This window comes from Physella acuta, unplaced genomic scaffold, assembly GCF_028476545.2.
Source record: "Physella acuta isolate Inbredline_101_S28 unplaced genomic scaffold, ASM2847654v3 ptg001201l, whole genome shotgun sequence".
Taxonomy (NCBI): Eukaryota; Metazoa; Mollusca; class Gastropoda; family Physidae; genus Physella; species Physella acuta.
The window spans coordinates 109,382-133,292 of NW_026732718.1; the positions used below are offsets into that span (position 1 = coordinate 109,382).

General features: G+C 41.2%; 1 protein-coding gene across 1 annotated transcript in view; it reads left to right on the forward strand.

Annotated features, from left to right (window-relative positions):
• The window catches only part of LOC131957062 (zinc finger CCCH-type with G patch domain-containing protein-like), a 46,023-nt gene extending 23,336 nt beyond the window's left edge, over nucleotides 1–22,687 (forward strand). The window contains exons 11-13 of the mRNA XM_059321762.1: nucleotides 20,944–21,041; nucleotides 21,566–21,648; nucleotides 22,322–22,687. Of these exons, the coding sequence (XP_059177745.1) occupies nucleotides 20,944–21,041; nucleotides 21,566–21,648; nucleotides 22,322–22,460 (320 nt within the window). The 3' untranslated portion in view covers nucleotides 22,461–22,687. The remainder of the gene's footprint in view (nucleotides 1–20,943; nucleotides 21,042–21,565; nucleotides 21,649–22,321) is intronic.
• Nucleotides 22,688–23,911: the final 1,224 nt, after the last annotated feature.

Consider the following 23,911-nt stretch of genomic DNA (forward strand, 5'->3'; position numbering starts at 1 on the left):
CTAGGCCACGCCGTTCCATCAAATTCTTTTACTTAAGTTAACAAAACAGACATTGAAATGTATGGGGCCATTAAAACAGAGTAGGTTCTACTGGGATAACGTCACGGATCTCTTAAACGTTTTCGCACAGTTGACACAGGTTCAAAACCTTATCTAAACAACTTGACGCACAACAAGTAACATCCCCACCGACAAACTGGCCGTGTTTCAAAACTTAGAAGTGACAGTTTGACAAGTTAACTGTAAAACAAATTTAGCCAGTCGACACCCATCCAACTTTGGGGGATCCCACTCTCCCCCGTTTAATTTATGATATTCTACGTTGGCAGTTCGGTTCTGAATGGGAAATTAAATTGTGCGGTAATTTATGCTGAGGTCGTGCGTTTTTCGCACTGTCGTTGTAAGGAGATTGTGGTGGGTGTAGACTTTCTGAGGTCACGTCGCTGTACGTGTGTGTGCGTGTGTGTGGAGGGGGCGCTAATTCGCCTCAGGTGTGTGTGTGGGGGGTACTAGGTCACGTCGATACGTGTGCGTGCTGGGTCACGTTGCTACAGGCGTGTGTGGGTGCAAGGTCACACTAAGCTACATGTGTGTGTGGGTGTTGAGTCGCTACACATGTGTGTGGGTTGGTCCTGTGTCAGATTAAGCCACATTTGTGTTTGTGTGTGTGTGGGGGTGCTGGGTCATGTCAGTACAGGTGTGTGTGTGTGTGTGTGTGTGTGTGTGTGGGCAGAGAACTGTATGGTAACATTACTACAGCAGGTACCAGTGTATTAAAAAAAAAACCGTCTAAATCTTCAATCCAGACAACACAATATCAAATCGGATCTGACGATACATACATCTCCTACCATACCTGGCAACATTATTGACAAAGTTGGGAGTTTCAAAACAACTTTCTTTCCTGCGCCATACGACATGTGCACTGTCCCATTGGAATGAAAAAAATAAACAACAAACTTCCGTGTTCACTGCGGGTCTAAAACAACAACAGACAAGGGGACATTGTGTTTTTGAGCTACGTGGGGTATGATAAACAGTTCCAATGTGACACGGGTATTAGCAGCTTTAGACTTATTAGTGAGACACCGTGCCTGCGGATAATCTTTTTATTCCAGACATTGAGTGGCAGATGCTGGTTTATACTCTAAAGTTTACCCCAGGGTGTTGGTCTGTTGACCGGTTGTAAAGCGGTATTAGCACATAGAATAAATTACAATAATTACCGATCTAATAAGTTGAATACATTTTTTTTAAACATCGCAAAAAAAAGATGAAAAAGGAAAAAACTACCTGTGCATTAAAACAGGAACCCTTTCGATTGGGACGAGTACTTTCGCTTACACTCTTGTGTAAACTTATTTTTTTACAACCCTTAAAATTTGTCACACGTCATTACATATCCTTACAAAGTCAGATCGTTCCCTCAAAATTACTTCAAGCTGCAATCTAGTACCCCCATCCCATTTACAACATTTTTTGTATGATCGCTAAATTGCCCTAATATGATAGAATTGAAGACGATCTAAGTTTTTTAGATTGAAAAACTCAGTTGTTAAAGCTAAAGAAATCTAGATCCCACTTGGTTCGTTTAGAATAAATTAACACGAATGTAAGATACACGCATCGGTCTTCAATGTCAGAAGTTCGCCCTCGCTATACCAAAACTAAAATACATCAAGTCGAGCTTGCGTGCGTCCAATACATTTGTCATACATTTTTATTTTATTTCTTTAGAAAGACGATCTATTTGATCTTAGAATTCTATATAAAAACATACACTTCATTTATCACTAGGATATTGTTCTCCTTTTAACAAAACAAAAGTTTTAAAAAGGTGTTAAACCAGATCCCCTATCCTGTTTTTTCCCCCCATCATTGGTAGTATACACTATACGTGTTTGTAATGTACGTTGTGGACGATTTAGCTGTTCCTGTTTTTATCGAGTGCTTTTCGCTGGCGTTGATGTGGCTTGACTACAGATCCATCACTTTGTTCAAGTTAATTGTCTTGACCTCAGTTCGGAAACAAAAAACGAAAAAAAAAAAACAACAAAAAACAACACCATCAAACTATACGCGACAGATCCATCTGTTGAGTTATCAAGTGCGTGTTTTTATAGTTGCACCCGGTGGAAAAGGTTTTCAGTGTAAAATATTTTAATATCGGGCTAGATCTATGTGGTATTACAGGACATATTTTAGTATAGCATTCGGTTCCTTTGCATTTTAATCTCTGCGCTATAGGTTTTTAACACATTCACTCTAAGTTTAGAGCTCCCGTCCTATAGGCTAAGAATTCCTGCCTTGTACAGTTAGAACCGCTTCCACTAGGTTTAGAATACCTGTCCTGAAGATTTATAACCCCTGCCCTGTGGGTTTAGAACTTCTGCCCTGTAGGTTTAGATTAGAGCCTGTACCCTTTAGATTTGGAACCCTTACACTGTAGGTTTAGATTAATTCACCCTTGTAGGTTTAGAACATGTATACTTGTAGGTTTAAAACATGTACCCTTGTAGGTTTAGAACATGTACCCTTGTAGGTTTAGAACATGTACCCTTGTAGGTTTAGAACATGTACCCTCTAGGTTTAGAACATGTACCCTTATAGGTTTAGAACATGTACCCTTGTAGGTTTAGAACATGTACCCTTGTAGGTTTAGAACATGTACCCTCTAGGTTTAGAACATGTACCCTTGTAGGTTTAGAACATGTACCCTCTAGGTTTAGAACATGCAATGTAGGCTAGTAACCTGTACCCTGTATGTTTTACCCTCTATGCTTAGAACCCCTGCCTGGAGATTGGAGATAAGAGAAATGGCACAGGTACAGTAGATATTTTCTGACAGAGATAAACACGCCCCACCCACCTCCACCCCACAGTTCCATAACCCCCCTCCCCCACGTAACTTGATATATTAAAAGAGAGTTTACAAATGTCATCAGATAAATTCCCTCACGTCCACACCCGACAGTTGCTGAACAATGGGCTTGTCTGTCACAGTGTCGCTCAACTGTAGATGGGCTTTTGTGTGGTCGTGTCATTCTGTAGATGGGCTTTTGTGTGGTCGTGTCGTTTTGTAGATGGGCTTTTGTGTGGCTGTAGATGGGCTTTTGTGTGGCTGTAGATGGGCTTTTGTGTGGCTGTAGATGGGCTTTTGTGTAGCTGTAGATGGGCTTTTGTATGACTATAGATGGGCTTTTATGTGGCTGTAGATGGGCTTTTGTGTGGCTGTAGATGGGCTTTTGTGTGGCTGTAGATGGGCTTTTATGTAGCTGTAGATGGGCTTTTGTATGACTATAGATGGGCTTTTTGTGTAACTATAGATGGGCTTTTGTGTGACTATAGATGGGCTTTTGTGTGGCTGTAGATGGGCTTTTGTGTGGCTGTAGATGGGCTTTTGTGTAACTATAGATGGGCTTTTGTGTAACTATAGATGGGCTTTTGTGTGACTATAGATGGGCTTTTGTGTAGCTGTAGATGGGCTTTTGTGTAACTATAGATGGGCTTTTGTGTAACTATAGATGGGCTTTTGTGTGACTATAGATGGGCTTTTGTGTGGCTGTAGATGGGCTTTTGTGTGGCTGTAGATGGGCTTTTGTGTAGCTGTAGATGGGCTTTTGTATGACTATAGATGGGCTTTTGTGTAACTATAGATGGGCTTTTGTGTGACTATAGACGGGCTTTTGTGTGGCCGTTGATGGGCTTTTGTGTGGCTGTAGATGGGCTTTTGTGTGGCTGTAGATGGGCTTTTGTGAGGCTGTAGATGGGCTTTTGTGTGGTCGTGTCGTTCTGTAGATGGGCTTTTATGTAGTTGTGTCGTTCTGTCTATAGGCTTTTGTGTGACCGTAGGTGGGCTTTTATGTGGCAGTGTCATAGAACTGTGGGTCGCCACCACTGGTGGAGGCTATCATGTAACACTGTCATCAGTCAAACAACGGGAGGGTTTGTATGGGTGGATGGATGGGTGGTGGTCTGTTCACTAACACACCACACGCTCTTGGTGGTACAGTTGATATCTGGTTTAAAAAATCGTGAATTGGCTCAAGGCGTCAGTGGACTGACTCAGTAAGGAGTCATTTAATTGGCTTAATAAAGAGTCGTTGGATTGATTCAGGATTAACCAAGGCATCCGTGGATTGACCAATGCGTCAGTGGATTGACATTCATATAAGATAATGAGGCGAATTAAATGAATTGAGGGTGTGCCGACGTGCAAGGGGGAGGTGGTTTGAACAAGTGAGTCACAGAGCGCATCATACACCACCTTTGACACATCTGTGTCACACGTGTCTGTCACAATGACTTGTCACTGAGCGGTTTATACCTCAACTGTCACATCTGTCAGTCACAGTTTTTTGTTCCGAATGTTTGTCACACGAACGCTTTACACTAGCTGTCTGCCGCTATGCTGTACAACTAGACAGTCTTCTGTGTGTTGCATGCAGCAACTTGCACCCAACTTGCACCCAACATGCACCCAGTGGCGTAGCGAGGTCGGGTGTCACCCGGTGCGGCACTTAATGGTGTCACGCCCCCCCCCCCCCACCCAGAGGCGTAGCGACCCTTCCCGGGGACAAACTTTCAGATTTTTTATTTTTTTTTATTTGCACCCCCCCCCCCCTCAAAATTTCGATTTGCACCCCCCCCCCTCTCAAGTTTTCGATTTGCACCCCCCTCAAACTTTCGATTTTGCACCCCCCTCAAGTATTCGATTTGCACCCCCCCCCTCAAGTTTTTCTCTGTATATTTTGCTATTTTTTGCCTTTGTGTCACCCCCCTAAATGGTGTCACCCGGTGCGGTCCGCACCCCCCGCCCCCCCCCTCGCTACGCCCCTGCATGCACCCAACTTGCACCCAACATGCACCTACTAGACCAATCAGCGACTCTTGCACTTCTTGCAGTTGTCCTCGTCTAAATCCTATCTGCCTAGCACTAACCTACCCGACGCATGCAAGTTACGTCAACTACGCTGCTGTTGTCTTGACACTGTAAACTGTACACAGCTAATCGTAACAGAGTCATACGGTGGCGTTTTTTAACACGGACACCTTGTATTATAACCAATGTTTGAACTCAAAGTTCCAAGAAATGCTTTCAACTGATGTACAGTATTATATTACGGGACATGAGTTACAACAGGTTGTAATAGCAACTTTTATAGCAGTACAGAAGTTAAAGGAAGTGCTTACAGCTGATGTGTAGTGTAAGATTACGGCGACAACCAGGGTGACATGAACTACATCTTCGACCTGTTCAAATAAACCCGACTTAACGAACCTTTGTACCTGGCTTAATATGCAATAACTTCCTGGTCACTTAGCCAGGTAATGGCTCGCTGAGTGATCAAAACTAGAGGTCACCTCAGGCGGTGATGGTATTTATTGGAGGTGGGCTGGGTACTTTTGGCTTGAGATTGGCTTGTTTATGGTGAGAGGTGTTCTGTAGTTTAAGTTCAGGGGTGTACTGTCAGCTTTAGGTCAAGGGTGTACTGTAGTTTAAGTTCAGGGGTGTACTGTCAGCTTTAGGTCAAGGGTGTACTGTAGTTTAAGTTCAGGGGTGTACTGTCAGCTTTAGGTCAAGGGTGTTCTGTCAGCTTTAGATCAGGGGTGTACTGTCTCCTTTAGGTCAGGGGTGTATTGTCAGCTTTAGGTCAGGGGTGTATTGTCAGCTTTATGTCAGGGGTGTACTGTCAGCTTTAGGTCAGGGGTGTACTGTCAGCTTTAGGGCAGGGGTGTCATCTTTAGGGAAGAGGTTTACTGTCAGCTTTAGGTCAGGGGTGTACTGTCAGCTTTAGGTCAGGGGTGTACTGTCAGCTTTAGGTCAGGGGTGTACTGTCAGCTTTAGGTCAGGGGTGTTCTGTCAGCTTTAGGTCAGGGGTGTACTGTCAGCTTTAGGTCGGGGGTGTACTGTCAGCTTTAGGTCAGAGGTGTACTGTCAGCTTTAGGTCAGGGGTGTACTGTCAGCTTTAGGTCAGGGGTGTACTGTCAGCTTTAGGTCAGGGGTGTACTGTCAGCTTGAGGTCAGGGGTGTACTGTCAGCTTTAGGTCAGAGGTGTACTGTCAGCTTTAGGTCAGGGGTGTTCTGTTAGCTTTAGATCAGAGGTGTACTGTCAGCTTTAGGTCAGAGGTGTACTGTCAGCTTTAGGTCAGGGGTGTTCTGTCAGCTTTAGGTCAGGGGTGTTCTGTCAGCTCTAGGGAAGAGGTGTACTGTCAGCTTTAGGTCAGGGGTGTTCTGTTAGCTTTAGATCAGGGGTGTTCTGTTAGCTTTAGGTCAGGGGTGTACTGTCAGCTCTAGGGAAGAGGTGTACTGTCAGCTTTAGGTCAGGGGTGTACTGTCAGCTTTAGATCAGGGGTGTTCTGTTAGCTTTAGGTCAGGGGTGTACTGTCAGCTTTAGGTCAGGGGTGTACTGTCAGCGTTAGGTCAGGGGTGTACTATATGCTGGGCGGAGTATTGTCCAGTATTTAACTTAATGTTTGTTTGCTGGGGTAAGATCTCAGGCTAAATGACCAGAACATAGAGGGGAGATTGTGACAGCGGCTTTATAAAGTTCAAAGTTCAATCACAAAAAGGTGGCTGGGTTGGCCAACAAATTAAGTTCACACAAATAAAAGTTCTTAGCTTTTAGCGAATCAATTATTTATGTATGTGATCTCAGCTAAAGAAATACATTCTGTCCTTGGCCTTGTAGTCCTCAAATACCTACAGCAAAAACCTTGACGCCATTCTCGTTGAATAACTTGAATAGCCACAGTTTATGTAGAGTTTTAGCACTACTACGATACAAATATTCGTGCCGGTTTTTTGTGTCTTTTCTTTCTGTAACTCGAAGACAAGCCAGACGCGATTAGACCATTGATCAGCAGGACACGTAGGAGACCTTTTCACGTAGACGATACCAAGGGTGGAATAAATTTCAGATAAATTTGCAACATAAAAGTAATCCTCGTGAAAGTTTGTGTCGTCGTTCTGTTTGTTGTCTAACCGGGACATTTATCTAAATGTTGCTGTTCTAGTAATGTTACTTGCCTGTCCTTTGCGCTGTAGTTATGTTACTTGTCTGTGTAAAGCGCTGTTCTAGTTATGTTACTTGCCTGTCTTTTGTGCTGTTCTAGTTGTTACTTGCCTGTCTTTTGTGCTGTTCTAGTTGTTACTTGTCTGTCTTTTGTGCAGTTCTAGTTATGTTACTTGTCCGTGTAAAGCGTCTGTTCTAGTTATGTTCCTTGCCTATACTTTGCGCTGTTCTATTTACTTGCCTGTCAATATCACTGTTCTATTGCTACAATATGAAGGTTCAAACTAAAACGGATGAGAAAATGAGCGAGACAGATTGAAATATTTAACGTTCATTGTGACTTAATGTAGGTGACAGTGGGTTTAATTTTCTAATTGAAAAAACAAAACAAAATCAAAACACACACCACAGAAAAAAACAACACAAAACAAAACAATCCATGTTGTCATGAACCAATTATATCTATGTCGCCTATTATTCACGTTTTCCATGCTATCACATAACATTTATTTTTTAACTGTCAGCTTTAGGTCAGGGTGTACTGTCTCTTTAAAGAAACTGAGTGTTGATAGGATATAGGAAAAATAACAACACGTTGAATCGTGTGTTTTTTAATGTCACGCGCAACTTAACATGGTCAGCTGTCTGTGTAAATTGAAAAACACTGTCGTTTAGGAGATTTTAGAGGGAAGTTAAAAGAGGTGAATCTAGAGTGAAGGTGTAGGGGAACCGCTGTATAATCTTGTCACATCCGTTCTTAACTGCCCTGAGGGGGGCTAGTGGGGACGGGTCAATTTAGGGTCGTACATCACTAATGGAGGGCTGACGTCATGCCGTCTCCAGACTTGATCATTAATTTATCACAGGTCGGTTTTTTTGTTTTGTTTTTTTATGTGTGTCGGTTCTTGGTACAGGACACGTTGAGAGGTGTAGAGGTTAAACAGTCTGGGTTGATAACGAGAAGAACATCGTTTGTTGTTGTTGCTGTTGTTGTTGTTGGTGGTGGTGTGTGTGTCGGCTCTTTGTACAGGACACGTTTAGAGGTGTAGAGGTGTAACACAGTCTGGGTTGATATCGAGAAGAACATCGTTTGTTGTTGTTGGTGTTGTTGTTGTTGTGTGTGTATATGTGTGTGTGTGTCTGTGTGTGTGTGTGTGCATGTGTGTGTGTGTGTGTGTGTGTGTGTGTGTGTCTGTGTGTGTGTGTGAGTGCGTGTGTGTCGGCTCTTGGTACAGGACACCTTTAGAGGTGTAACATTCTGGGTTTATATCGAGAAGCACATCGTTTTTTGTCGTTGTAGTTGCTGATGTTGTCGTTGTCAATGCGTTATGTTCGACTTGTTTAGTTAAATTTGTCACTACATTTACAATGTTTGTGTCCAGTAATTGAGATCTAAGATACATTAGTTTAACACACATTTAGTTTGTTGTTAAACTCTGCTTGGCTAATTTTGGTTTGGGAGTCAAAGGAAGTCTAGTCGTCAGCAGGATGGTTCTAAATGTTGATTTGTTTTTGACTAGCATTGCCCTAACATTGGATTTGGTCTTAATGACATCTGTGATTCTATCCAAGATTTAGGTTTAATCCTAACCCTAGTACTCGCTAACCCTAACATTTAGATTGAAACCGGCTAAAATAAAATCACATCGGTAAGATAGTATAACACTATTGCCTTGGTGGCAACACTAGCGGCCGCCAAGGTTATGGGGGATCTAGTGGTATCTAACACCCTGCTTATTCACGTTATCCTAATGTATTGAGTTGTCTCATATAGATAAATAGTTACTGGACATAAGATGCTGTCCTTGATTTGGACAGAAGGTTATACCAAGAGAGGACATTTGAAGTCTAATTTAAATCATGTCCTTGAGTTCGATCTTAACAAGTAGGCTAATCCCAAGCAGGCTATACTTAGTCATTGAGGGCATGGTAAGTCTAATATATGTACAATGAGAAGGGTATGGAAAGGTTAATTTCTGGGGGGGGGGGGGGAAGTCTCCTACAACTGTCTCCTAGACATATCATCCCTGTTTATTTGCCATTTGAAAGACATGAATGAATGCTAGAAAAAGCCATGGTGTAAATATTTGATCTAGTTGGCGGACGATATTATATTTTACAAGCATACTCATCTTCTAGTTTACATAACCTTCCTTTCTATATATAGTTCTATAACAATTAGCTCACTTAACTATACGTTATACAGTGTGTAGAAGGGTTATAACAATCATGACGCTTTATATCAGCACAAAGTAATAAAACGAGGTTTGCTTTATTGTAGTACATAGTGATAACTAGCTTTATAATAATGCAAGGTTAGCTTTTTAACAGTACATAGCTAGCTTTATGATAATACTAGATTAGCTTTATAACAATACGTAGCTAGCTTTATAACAATACGTAGCAAGCTTCATAACAAATGGTTATTAAAAAATTCTGAAACCAGTATTATAACAATCCATAGTTGCGTTATACCAATACGTAACACACTGTAACAAAACGTAACAAAGCTTGTAACATTGCCTAATACAAAACCCAGCATGCGTATACATAATGCGTGAATCAGTGCCTTGTTGAATATTATCCTTGAGTGCTAGTGCTACACAAACCATTCATACACTTGGCTTCATGTTACGTCAATGCTTTTATATTTAGCAAAATACGGTTTGATATTTCATGCTCAACATTGTCGATAGCTAGGTAAGTCAGAGGCGTAGCGAGGGGGGGGGGGGGGCGGGGGGTGCGGACCGCACCGGATGACACCATTTGGGGGGGGGGTGATACCAAGGCAAAAAATAGCAAAATATATAGAGAAAAACTTGAGGGGGGGGATGCAAATCGAAAGTTTTAGGGGGGGGGGGGGGGGTGAAACGAAAACTTGAGGGGGGGGGTGCAAATCGAAAGTTTGAGGGGGTGTGTGCAAATCGAGGGGGGGGGGGATGCAAATCGAAAATTTGAAAGTTTGTCCCCGGGAAGGCGCGCTACGCCTCTGGGGGGGGGGGGTGACACCATTAAGTGCCGCACAGGGTGACACCCGACCTCGCTACGCCACTGAGGTAAGTTGAACGTCTATTGAAACCATTGTTTGAAACAATAGGAGCATAGCGCTAGGTTATATATATAACTGTATACAATTTGAATACATTGTTGTCTGCCAGGACGAATGGGATTTTTAAAACAATGTATGCGCCTGGGGGTGTAGGCTATATGGGGATATGTTTTAAATCATTCTGTCATACAGGTGTATGGGTTGGGGCAGGTAGGGAGGTACTGGTTGGAAAGAAAAAACATACAACTGACACAAAGAAAAACATATAATTGAATAGAATTGTATCTGGGTCGAGTCAGGTGAGAGTTTTAATTAAGTGATTTTGATTATAAAAACAGAAGATCGAGTGTAATTGTTTTGGTTGAATTCAGCAGGGGCTCTAATAAAATAAATGGAATTACTTAAAACAAAAAGAAAACCTATTTACAATAAACTTTTTTTTTGGGTGGGGGTGGGGGTGGGGGAGGGGGGGATAACTAGATCAGGCCAGGACCAACAGCGAGAGATTTGAACATTTTTTTGTACCGACTTGTAGATGTATTAGGGACTGAGAGGTCCAGAGGATGGGATTTAATTTACCATCTCACCATGCTGTGTGTGGGACTAAGGCAGTCCTGTTGCATCAATATGTGAGGGATTCGAGTTACGAACTTAGTTCTGTTACATCAATATGTAAGGGATTCGAGTAACGAACTTAGTTATGTTACATGTGAGGGATTCGAGTTACGAACTTAGTTCTGTTACATCAATATGTGAGGGATTCGAGTTACGAACTAAGACCACAATATGTGATAGACTCAGGCGAACGCTAGCAATGGGATATAAACAAATCTTCCACCATGCTTGGTCTACGACAGCCGCTGTCCGTGTAATATAAAAACAGCCTTCTACCCACCTGAGTTAGGGGCTGAGGGGGTGTCTGTCAATGACGGATCTCTGAGACTGCTGGACACACTAGTTGTCTGACATACCTGTCCCCGCTAGAAGACTGCTGGACACACTAGTTGTCTGACATACCTGTCCCCGCTAGAAGACTGCTGGACACACTAGTTGTCTGACAGACCTGTCCCAGCTAGAAGACTGTGCCATTGTGGACGTGTCAAATGACTGAATCCACGCATTCATTTTTTTGTAAAGTCAAGAGTTGCATGCAGCTTGCTTTGTATGAGGTATTAAAAAAGAAATACAACTTAACAGTTGAAAGAAACCATTGCTAGCTGTTTAATACATTATTATGTTTGGTTCCAACAGCCCAAATCTGTATCTCCCATACCGACCCCTTCTTCTTTTATTCGAGGTTTTAAATTGAATCTGATTTGTACATGTGTTAACCTGGTACTATACATAGTGGTCCATTGTTGGTATTCTGTAAGTCCGGTGTGAAAAAGACAAAGCTTGCCGGTACCGGTCTTCAGTTCCGGTCTCCAAAGAAAAAAAAATAACAGGTGTAAGCCAAACCTTACCGGTACCGGTCTTGTCTTCACTTCCGATACCCTACAAGCCCTTGTGATTAAGGCAGACCTTGAAGATAGCGGCCAGCAGTTCGTGTTCTTATAAAGCAGGTGTGGATAAGACTTAATTTGTCGGACCTTTTCAATAAATAGACTATAGACAAATAGAGCAGCGCCCTCCAGTAACCTTTGATGAGGTCAGACTGACCCTGACCTTGACACGCCCCCAGACCAAACTATGGTTCATTGCCCTGACTCTATCGATGAAAATTGGGAAGGGGTGGGGTCGACTGGCGGTGAGCCGGTTCTGCCGGTCTCAGAACACGCACGTCTGCCTGACGCCATTCTACAGATATCGATTCGAACCTTTTGATCTCTGTGACGGTCCAGTGTACGACCGTATGGCGCTAACAAGACACGGGGAAGTTGAATTCTAGAGAAGAAACAAACACGAAGGGGAGGTAATCCAATGATTTGAACTCTATTAGGTTAATCTATGATTCTTCCTCCCATTCTTCCAGACAAGATGACGCCCACTTGGGCTTAAGAAGAAAAAAAAAAACGCTGATCTCAGCATTTTTGTTGTTGTTGTTACATTCGGTAAACATTTCTTTCGTTCTTTTTCTCTTGAATATTTTATGTAGCAGACACATCAAATTTACATTTAGCAATACACGGCTGGCATACATTTATGGCGGTGTTTTTTAACGTATATATATATTCCCATTCAATGGCCGCTATATATAAAGGATGCCCCACATACCTTCTCTGAAAAGCAACATTAGGACTTTGAATAAGGCACACGTCCCTCCTGCTAATTCATTATAACTACACGCTCTAGTTGATGAATAACGACCACAAAATCCCCTAGTATATACGCCCTCCTCCCCTCCCCTCCACCCCGAGGCTATGTGGGTTAGACGGACCACAAATCAACCGCGTCTCAACAGTTTTAAAAGTCATCGTCACGCTTCGATGATTTGTTGAGAGAACAAGTGCATCTCTTGTCGTGTGTGTGTGGGGGGGGGGAGGGTTACGTAACAGCCGAGGCGTCTAGAGATCATGAAAGCTTTACATTTAGAGATCGTTGAGAAACGTTTACGTAATTTGCGCGAGCTGCGAGTATGTATTTTTTCTTAGGAGGGGGGCGGACGGTGGTTTTTGTTTTTAAATTAAGTATATTATGGTTGATTGGGAAATGGGAGGGGAGTGTCTCTGTTGGTAAGGGTTAATGGATAATCTCTTGTTAAGAAGATCAACTCCGGGCAGAGGATTAACTCTACTACACATCACCCTAATCCAAACTTTTCTCGGCGAGTTATGTACTAAGGTTAAAGCCTAGCAGGATATAAGTGTGATACAAACTTGGCACGGATACTAGGATACAAATACTAGGATACAAATGAGATATAAGTGTGGCATGGATACTAGGATACAAATAGTAGGATACAAATGAGATACAAATACGATAGAAACGTCTTCTATAACGTTAAATAAAGATAGGGTCATGTATCTGAGCACTAAACGAAGGTGATGATTACAACAGTCGGACAGGTGGACGTCTACCCCTGGCTGCTTTTGTTAGACGTTACCTCAACTGTGACGTGCAATATGCATATATATGTTAGATGTTACCTCCAAATTCGTCAACTATGACGTACAATATGCATACATTACAAAATCTTCAAGTGTAAAATGGGCAAACTCCACAGAGCATGAAGTTTACAAGGACATGAATATCTTGTGTAATTATATGCGGAAATATTTTCATATGTATGGTCGTCAACTTGAATATTTTATATATCCCTATCTAAGGTTCTCATATTCTCTAGCTTTAAGATATACAAATCTCCCCTTTTTAGCTGCTCCATAAGACATACATAATCCCTGCATGCGGTGCTGAAATTGTAGTTTAAATGTAAAGTTGGTCTCCCTCTTTCCCCAGCGTGCTAGCGTAGATTTGAAGCTACGAAGTGTCTGTTCCATCCTAGCATTCATGTCCACTTTCACCCGACTGAGCTATTATGCACTGGTCCGGCATAATTGGACAATTATTAGGAAGAAAAAAAAGTGTCGAAACCATCGATTTTCATCTTCAAAGGACCAGACTTCTCTGCCCCGTAGCGTTCAGCAAACATTGAATATTTTATTGCTCTGGTACGCTACGTGTATTTAGCATCAATTCACCTACGTTATAGGTATACACAAACCTATGTTTAAATTATTAATGGCCAACAGTTTTGGTTTACAATTTGTTTATTTGGCAACTCTGTAACTGACTGTCATTAAAAAAATATACATAAACCTATGTTTAAATTATTAATGGCCAACAATTTTGGTTTACAATTTGTTTATTTGGCAACTCTGTAACTGGCTGTCAAAAAAAAACAACAAAAAAACAACTTTGAAATGTTCCCTCTCTGGTATATTTTCATCAAACTTCTGAACGTGGTCCCTTGTAGTGTGCGTGCCTTTATCCTCCAATCTGTACATGTCTTGTGTACGTCCTAGATTGAATAGAACTTGAACATACAAGTTTCTGTATGGCGAGTCCTGTCGAGATATGAAGCGGGGATAAAACGGTGCCGGCCCATTGGTTTTTTCATGTCCTCTCGTGCCTCCACACGTCAACACTTACCTGAGATTTTATTTTCTCTTCTCAGTGGTCTTAAGATATTTTTTTTCTGGTGAGCGCTACTCAAGATCTTTTTGTCTTTATAGCGGTCCTCAAGATCTTTTTGTCTTTATAGCGGTCCTCAAGATCTTTTTGTCTTATAAGTGGTCCTCAAGATCTTTTTGTCTTTATAGCGGTCCTCAAGATGTTTTTGTCTTATCAGTGGTCTCCAAGATCTGTTTGTCTTATCAGTGGTCCTCAAGATCTTTTTGTCTTTATAGCAGTTTTCAAGATCATTTTGCTTTTTCAGTGTTGCTCAAGATATTTTTCTCTTTTTAGCGGTTCTCAAGATCTTTTAGCGGTCATTAAGATCTTTTTATCTTTTTAGCGGTCTCCAAGATCGTTTTATTTTTTTAGCGGCCCTCAAGATCTTTTTGTCTTCTCTAGTTCGCCTACCTAAATGTTTTTTATAGTGTGGTCTTTAATCATTTCATCGATATCAAAGGTCTTTACATTGACCCGAAGATCTTTACATCTACCCCAATGTTTTTTTATCGTTCTTGAAGGTCTATTCATCGATCCTAAAGGTGTCAAGTCAGTTAACAATCTTAAGAGTTATGTTTTCTTTTCAGCCGTCCCATAGACCTTTTTCTCTTCTAAGCGGTCACACTATCTTTTTTTTTATATATATACAAACGGATGTATCTTACTAATATCAAATTTCGATTTAGCAGCTTACAGAAATTTGAGTATGATTAATTTGCCATACAGGCAACCCCAGAGCCACAATAAGCCCTATAGTGTTTCTATGCGTGTGCAAGATTTAGATCTGTTTTTGTGTGTGTGTGTGTGTGACAACCCCATGCAGTTGTTGTCGCGTTGTTGGACACATGTGTGGTGCTTGAGTGAACATATCGGGCGTTGAAACTGTGCTAAGCCTCGGTCATATTGTCTGCTGTATAACTGGGATTATTGTAATCCCCGGATCTTGTGGTGGTGGTGGTGATGGTGGTGGTGGTGGTGGTAGTGGCGGGGGTGGTGTTGGTGGTGGTGGTGGTGGCGGTGGTGTGTTAAAAGATCGCGAATGGTTTAAGCTTGTCACCCTCAAGGAAACGTTACACTGCTTTGGTTAGATAACTTTCATGAACAGAGATTTAGGGAAATGTAAATTAGAGCATGGTTTCTTATGTCATGTCTACTTTAGCCTGATTTTCTTTTAAGTCTACTTTACACTAACTTAAAAAGACTGGTCTACTTTACCCTGACTTTCTAAGATTGGTCTACTTTAGCCTAACTCTTGTAATGTCTACTTTAGCCTGACTTCTGTAATGTCTACTTTAGCCTGACTTCTGTAATGTCTACTTTACCCTGACTTCTGTAATGTCTACTTTACCCTGACTTCTGTAATGTCTACTTTACCCTGACTACCAACCAGATGAAAGAAATACGTAGATCGATACAGAGAAACCAATTTCACGAATACTTCATGTAGGAAGTCAAATTTCAATCGATACAAATGCCTTTTTTTTTTGTTAGTCTGGAACTTTGGCTCCCGTGTCTGAAACTTGGGCTAATGTAGAATCTATACAGAACGTAAAACTAGACCTTCTTGTGGGTTTTTACTCTTGTGTTTTTTCTTCAAATAAACACTAATTATATTTCAAGTATAATTCTTCGATTCGAAATTTTGCTAAAAATGTTTTCTACACTCCAATAAAAATTTCTACACTTTAAAGTTGCAATTTTCTTTAACGATCAGTTTCACTTAAGTATTTTCCCGATAATCTCTTACATATGCTGGCCCGTCTACGTATGTTCTTACACCCACACATATAGTCCCTCTGTCCTCATCACTCTCTTGCGCCTCCTCTACACATCCCTCACTCCCTACCCACACCCCTTCTCTCTGTACGTCCATTCTTTTAACTCTCTCTCCCCCCCCCCCCCCCCCGTTTCTAGAACATCCGCCTTTTATAGCTGCTCGTCACGTCACATCATTTACACTCTCTCATCTTCTCCCCCCCCCCCCCGTATTTTCTACACCTCCCCCCCCCCCCCCCCCAATTGCATCATCTCCAGGCACCCGCCTCATTCATCCAATGTAAACACGAATGGCCAGGCAATCCTGGTGACCCAGCTTAGAGCTCTGGGTCACGGTGACCCGGGCACGTAAGTCTGGGCTGTGCCTTTATGTCTGCTACCAGTCATTCCTCTCATTATCACCACACTCTTCATAGCAGCAGCAGCTTCCAGATGATCCCCGTGTGTGTGCTCTGTAGAACAATGACATGTAGGCTGTATAAGCGGTGCTGATCTCATTTCATTTGATATGCTTGCTTTTTTCACCACCTACAACAATAGCTGCTTGTAGCTCCTATAACAACAGGTCCTTGTAGCTCCTATATAACAACAGGTCCTTGTAGCTGTTATAGCAAGGGGTCCTTGTAGGACCTATAACAACAGGTCCTTGTAGCTCCTATAACAACAGGTCCTTGTAGCTCCTATAACAACAGGTCCTTGTAGCACCTATAACAACAGGTCCTTGTAGCTCCTATAACAACAGGTCCTTGTAGCTCCTATAACAACAGGTCCTTGTAGCTCCTGTAACAACAGGTCCTTGTAGCTGCTATAACAACAGGTCCTTGTAGCTCCTATAACAACAGGTCCTTGTAGCTCCTATAACAACAGGTCCTTGTAGCTCCTATAACAACAGGACCTTGTAGCTGCTATAACAACAGGTCCTTGTAGCTCCTATAACAACAGGTCCTTGTAGCTCCTATAACAACAGGTCCTTGTAGCTCCTATAACAACAGGTCCTTGTAGCTCCTATAACAACAGGTCCTTGTGGCTCCTATAACAACAGGTCCTTGTAGCTCCTATAACAACAGGTCCTTGTAGGACCTATAACAACAGGTCCTTGTAGCTCCTATAACAACAGGTCCTTGTAGCTCCTATAACAACAGGTCCTTGTAGCTCCTATAACAACAGGTCCTTGTGGCTCCTATAACAACAGGTCCTTGTAGCTCCTATAACAACAGGTCCTTGTAGGACCTATAACAACAGGTCCTTGTAGGACCTATAACAACAGGTCCTTGTAGCTCCTATAACAACAGGTCCTTGTAGCTCCTATAACAACAGGTCCTTGTAGGACCTATAACAACAGGTCCTTGTAGCTCCTATAACAACAGGTCCTTGTAGCTCCTATAACAACAGGTCCTTGTAGCTCCTATAACAACAGGTCCTTGTATCTCCTATAACACATCATGATGCTCGTAAAATAACAGGGTGTTTTTTTTAGCTCCTATACCATTTGCACACCCAATCACCAGACAATGTAATGCGTAATTAGAAAATCGATTGATTGCATAGACCAGGCGTCTATTCTGTCTAAAAAGGTGGATGGTCAATTCTAGAGCAACTGGTGAATAGCTCTGCTCGGCGGCATTTCTTTATGGTGTCTGTTAACGTGTCTAGACTGGCGGGTCATCTAATGAAGTGTCCAGACTGACGGGTCATCTAATGATGTGTCCAGACTGACGGGTCATCTAATGATGTGTCCAGACTGACGGGTCATCTAATGATGTGTCCAGACAGAAGGGGGGTAATTTTTTAAAACCTAAACTCAACTCTTATCATCTCTTAGACTAACCTTCCCTTGAATTAAAACTCAAACCTAACCCTTATCGTGTGTAAGCTAACGTGAAGCACCGTTCGATTATTCAAGCTATATGAGTAGCTTTGGATGGTTCGGTGTCCTGCCGAGTAAATAAGTGGCCATGCACCAATGACATTGGTTGTCTTTTAGTTATCTTTCTTCCTGGGGAGGCTGCCGGTGTGGAGGGCGGGGGGAGGGGGGGGGGGGACTTGAATCATCCAATGGGTTAATTTATATTTTTTAAAAATACAAATTGAATGTATGTATTTTTTTCTTGGGGGGGGGGGGGGCGTTTTCCGTGTGGGGATGACTCCCCCTATAAAAACAAAAAGCCAGAAAGAAACACGGAAATGAACGAGTATGTGTACAAAGGTAAATGCTCCTCTACTTACCTCGCTTCCAATGTCTGGGTGTGTATACGCACACAATTGTGTACTATGAGAATATGATCTCACCCACTAGAAACTCTTGTTCAATATCCACGGACCTGGTTTAAAATACACGATAAACTAGTTGGAATAACACACAGGCTTACCAACGTATCTGATCTAAAACACACGATGAACTAGTTCGAATTGCACACACGGTTTAACAGACCATGTTGAGAACCACCTGACCACAACTAAGTCCCGTCATCGATCACCCACCCAGTACTCGCTCAGGGAAATCGCTGCTTCACTCCCTTTGTAACCCAGGGAAATCATTGGTTCGCTCCCCTGCTACGGGCCTGTTTTAATTCCAATCAATGCGGCCGGCGGACATTCTGCTGATGGGGGGGGGGGGGGGGGGGGATGGTTACCTTAGTCGTAGACCAATCTGACATCACACGGTAAGGTTGAGGCTAGTTTACACTGAGTTAAAGATCATGGATTTATAATAGGTTTATATTCTAGAGATTCGAAACGATATGTCGTATAATAGATACCTTTACATAAGGCTTGATTAGAATAGGAGCTGTGAATGTTTAGAAATGTAGTCGTAAAGCATTATTTCAACGTCATAGGTAGATATGGGTACGTAGTATGATGAAAGACAGCAATCTATCGCTAGACAGGATCCGAACCTGCTCTATCTTTTCTGGAACCATTCTTCATGTTGAGCTGTAGGCGTATGCTAAATACCAAATAGATGGGCTTTTCTTGAGATCAAGGTACCTTGTTAAATGATAGCAAGTCAAAACATTAAACATTTAGAGGAGATACTGTATTCGTTATGGCTTCAGTTACCGCCATTATGAAATGTTATTAAATGATTACAAGTGGGTATATATTTGGTCACTAAACTTGTACAGACTGTAAACCTGTATTGTTCACCTTTAACCTCCCTTTTAGTACAGACTTTAAAGCTCTAATCTTGAGCAACAAAGTTCACCCGACTGAAGATGTTATCAAGAGATCAATGCTGTCTTTCTTTGCTTGTGTTTGATGTGGCGACGGGCGATCCACTTGCTTTTGTTTGCCTGAGTCACACATCTACTGGAGGGTACCTGGCCCGTACATCAAAGAGTCAAAACTCGCTTAGTGGTCTACGGTAGACTTATAGTGTGGTAGGCTTATGGAGCGGTAGACTTATAGAGGGGTAGACTTATAGTGAATAACTTATAGAGCGGTAGACGTATAGAGCGGTAGACATATAGGGTTTCAGTGGGGACATTTTAGAAGGCATTAGTGGAGAATTGTAGGACGGCATGGTCGAAAGTAAATGGCGTTTGTCTGCTAGCTAGCCCGAAGGTACTGAGTTCGAATCTCGGCTCGGACTAGTGACTGTAGTTCATCCAGCTCTGTGGGTACTTAAGTTGCTTTGGGGAAAGTAAAGGCGACTGGGCATAGTACTGACCACACCGCCCCTTTATATGCCGAGGTCAAGAAATAGGAACTCAGTCCAATGAATCACTAAGTCTAAATAGGCATATGACTTAGTCGTGATAGTAAATTATAAAGGGCTTTGGTGGCCAATTCTAACAGGACTTTAGTGGGAAATTATAAAGGGCTTTGATGGGCCATAAGTTAATGTCTTTAATACGATCTAAGTGCGAAACATGTTTAATCTTCCATCAATAAAAAAAAAAAACTGCTCCAGCTTTTGTGAGTGGAAGTTTCAGTAATCTTCATGTTTGAATTTCTTATGTGCTGTAGAAATGTAATCTTTCACACACTGTAATGTAGTTGTTGCAAGGATGTACTGTTACGATCTTTTCCTTTTTACAACAATGTTACGGAATGGTTCAGGTCCGTCCGTAACTTGCAATCATACAAATCAATCGTGTGAGGGGGGGGGGGGGTGTCGTCTAGTATCTGATGTCGTGTTCAGATCAAATTGCTCTGTTACCGGCCTGTGCTGTAGTAAATGGGAGATTGATGTTCGTTTGGGTGGGGACACGAGATGTTGATCTCTTTGATGTTGTTACCTGCTGAGATTATCAGTGGGGGGAGGGGGGAAGTACGCTGGGATTATCAGTGGGGGGAGGGGGGGGGTACGCTGGGATTATCAGTGGGGGGGGGGGGGGGGGAAGATACGCTGGGATCGTGTAAGACAGAGATGACAGACGATCGAGGTGTCATATGGCAGAGATGGCATCTGGTAAGAATGACATATGGAGAGGATGTCATGGTAGGGATGATAAAGGGCAAAATGTTTAGAGGTGACATGATAGAGATGTCATATTGTACAGATGTCATAGAGATACCATATTATTGCGATATCATATGATTGAGATATCTTATTGTACAGATGCCATATAGTACATAATTTATATTATATGGTAGAGTTGGCGTATTAAAAAAACTGTCAAATGTAGTGATGTCTTATGGTTGAGATGTCAAAAACTTGAGACGTCATTTAATAAAATATCATGTATTCAAAACAACATTAGGTATGTCTCACACAAATAAAAATATTTCATCCCATGAATGGTTGCTAAACATGGTTTTACTTCCATGTCTCAATTTGTTTTTTTAGTATTTACCTGTCTTATTCAGTTGTTTACAATGTTTATGACGAAGCGTTTACCTTTGCCTATAAACTCACCTATACCACTAACCTGCACTCAATCAATGTAACCATTTCATAGAATTACAAAACCTTTTATTTAATTTTGTTTGTTATCCCCCTTATTTCACCACTCAGAGTTGTCTCCCTTCTATGTCTCCCCCTCACAGATCAGCAGCACAAGTCACACAGGAACCCTAGAGAACAAGTCACCCAGTCGACAGAGAAAGATTTGAGCAACAAGTCTGATAAGGAAGTCAATGTACAGGTACGCATAGGACATTTGACCCTACAAATTATAAACAGCAAAATGTTTTGTTGACATTTCTTAAGAGGCATGCATGTTTCATGTTTATCCTTTAAAAAATGTGTCTTGTAAGAGAAGGATGGTGTCATTATGGCACCTGAAAGTATTCTTGTCATTGTTAAGTAAAGTTCCCTTTTCAAACCTGACGGTCTATAGGGCAAGTGAAGTAGAGTTCACTTGTTTTTGTGACCTCGGCATATGAAGAGATAGTGTGGTCAATACTATGCCCAGCCTCCTTTACTTTCCCTAACGCGAGTTAGGTACCCCTCAGAGTTGGGTGGACTCAGGGACGGTCTACTGACTTGAACCCAGATTTGAACTTGAGACGTATAGGTTAGTAGTCCAGCTCTCTAATGCTAGGCCACTCCGTCATTGTTAGCACAGTTAATTAGTCCATGTTTTTTCCAATTTAAAAAAAAAATTGTTCAGTATCGTTTTCATTGATGCCTTTCACACTGCAAGTTTTTCTTTACTTATTCTATTAGATCTTTAAAACCAGCGAGGAGATAAAGTCAGTAGAGAAACATCTGCAACATTTAAAGCAACAACTGGCCAGGAACTTGTCCAGGTAACTACAACATAACATACATGGTGACACAGCATACATGGTGACACAACATATATGGTGACACAGCATATATGGTGACACAACATACATGGTGACAATATATGTGGTGACACAACATATATGGTGACAACATATATGGTGACACAACATATATGGTGACACAACATACATGGTGACAAAACATATATGGTGACACAACATATGGTGACACAATGTATATGGTGACACAGCATACATGGTGACACAACATATATCATGACACAGCATATATGGTGACACAATATATATGGTAACACAATATATATGGTGACACAACATACATGGTGACACAATATACATGGTGACACAACATACATGGCACAAGTTACATGATGACACATCATTCATGACAACACAACCTACAAAATGACACAGGTCACACAATATATATGATTACTATATACAAGGTAACACAACATAAATGGCATCAAACCATACAAAGAAGAGCACAGCGAAACACAGGTAATCACACATCATAAAACAAAAACATCAGCGCAAAACAACAATTTCAACACAACACAATTACACATGTATTAAACAACACACATTTACAACACAACACACAACAAAGCACACCACACCACATCTTCCAACCCTCCCACCATGCTAATGAGATTTGACTTTGTACCAACAGGGACAAGAAACTAGCAGACTCGGTTAGCAGGAAAATATCTGACCAGGAGAAGTATCTGGCACAGCTCCAGACTTCATCCAAGACCCTTGAGACACACAGAGACAGGCGGAGTGCCCACAAGAAACTCACTATCTTCTAGAACTTTCTCAGACAGAGAAACATAAAGACAACATAGAGACACAACAAAAGTGACTGACCTGTAGTTTTCACTGTGTTAAAATTGAACATAGAGCTGATGGTGAATAAAATGAGTAAATGATGGTGTGGATGTGTTGTAGATATCTAGGTGTGGTTGGTGGTGTATGTTGTTGATGGTGAATAGACTGAGTAAATGATGGTTTGGATGTGTTGTAGATATCTAGGTGTGGCAGGTGGTGTATGTTGTTTGCTGGTGAATAGACTGAGTTAATGATGGTGTGGCTGTTTGGTAGATATCTAGGTGTGGTTGGTAGTATATGTTGTTGATGGTGAATAGACTGAGTAAATGATGGTGTGGCTGGTGATGTATGTTGTTGATCAAAAGTTGTACCTATTGCTATGTAACAAAAATATTTACGTTTTACTGTTTATGTAAAATGGTTGAATAAGTTAAAATGTAAATGTTGTCTTCTAACAATATTAAAATGAGATTTGGCTAAAGGTTATCATTTTAAAAGTATAGAAGTAAATATAATTAAAAAAAAAAAAATGTAATACATGTCCAACAGTCAGTCGTTTAATACTTGACAGTTTCGTACCGAGAAAAAGTCAAATCTTGCTTTTATGAACATGAATTGCTTTTCAAAACCAACTCTCTTCCCACATTAAAGAATTTCAATAGATTTACTAACAAAAACAAAATGTCATATAAAATCATAAAGGGAGGTAATTCGTAAATTATTTTCGTTGCCGTATTAATTGAGTTGTCTCTCCTACTGCTATACTTGCCTATTTGTGCAGTAAATATATTATTATGCAAGTCAGAAGTAATGTGAATATTCCTCAACAGATGGCGTGTTGAAGAGTGTTGATTAAAATACATGTAAATTATCTTTGAGTGGAATACTGAGATGATGTTTTGTCTTTAACATGTCTATTTTACATTAATTTTAAAAATTTATTTATGATGCCCAATAAAATTGTTGTAATTGAAAATTTTAGTTTTGTTTATTATATTTCTTTTTCAACTTTATAAAGTTGCAATTCTGTTCAATTTAGGCAACAACAGCCCCCCCCCCCTCCTTTATTAATGTTTGGGCAGTTAACTTCCAATCAATGCTTTTTATTGGTAATTATAACCATACTCTGGATGTATATTAAATGGGAAAAAAAAAGACTATCGAAACCACAACATTTTGAGCTTTTTCATTTATTCATTTATCAGTATATTATTAACCAGAATTTTGATTCAGTACAGATAGGCCCTACTTGCCGTGCCGTATCAAACAATACTGCCTTGTGCCGTCTAGTATCGTCTAGCCTTGTTTTATCTTTAAGAAAAACGATATGTGTTGCGCATCAAACTATTGAGGAAAGAATAAAGGGAATTCCCCTAAGTTCCTACTTTTGAATTCTATCCTAACACGACATTGGTCCTTCTGGGTTCTTGTT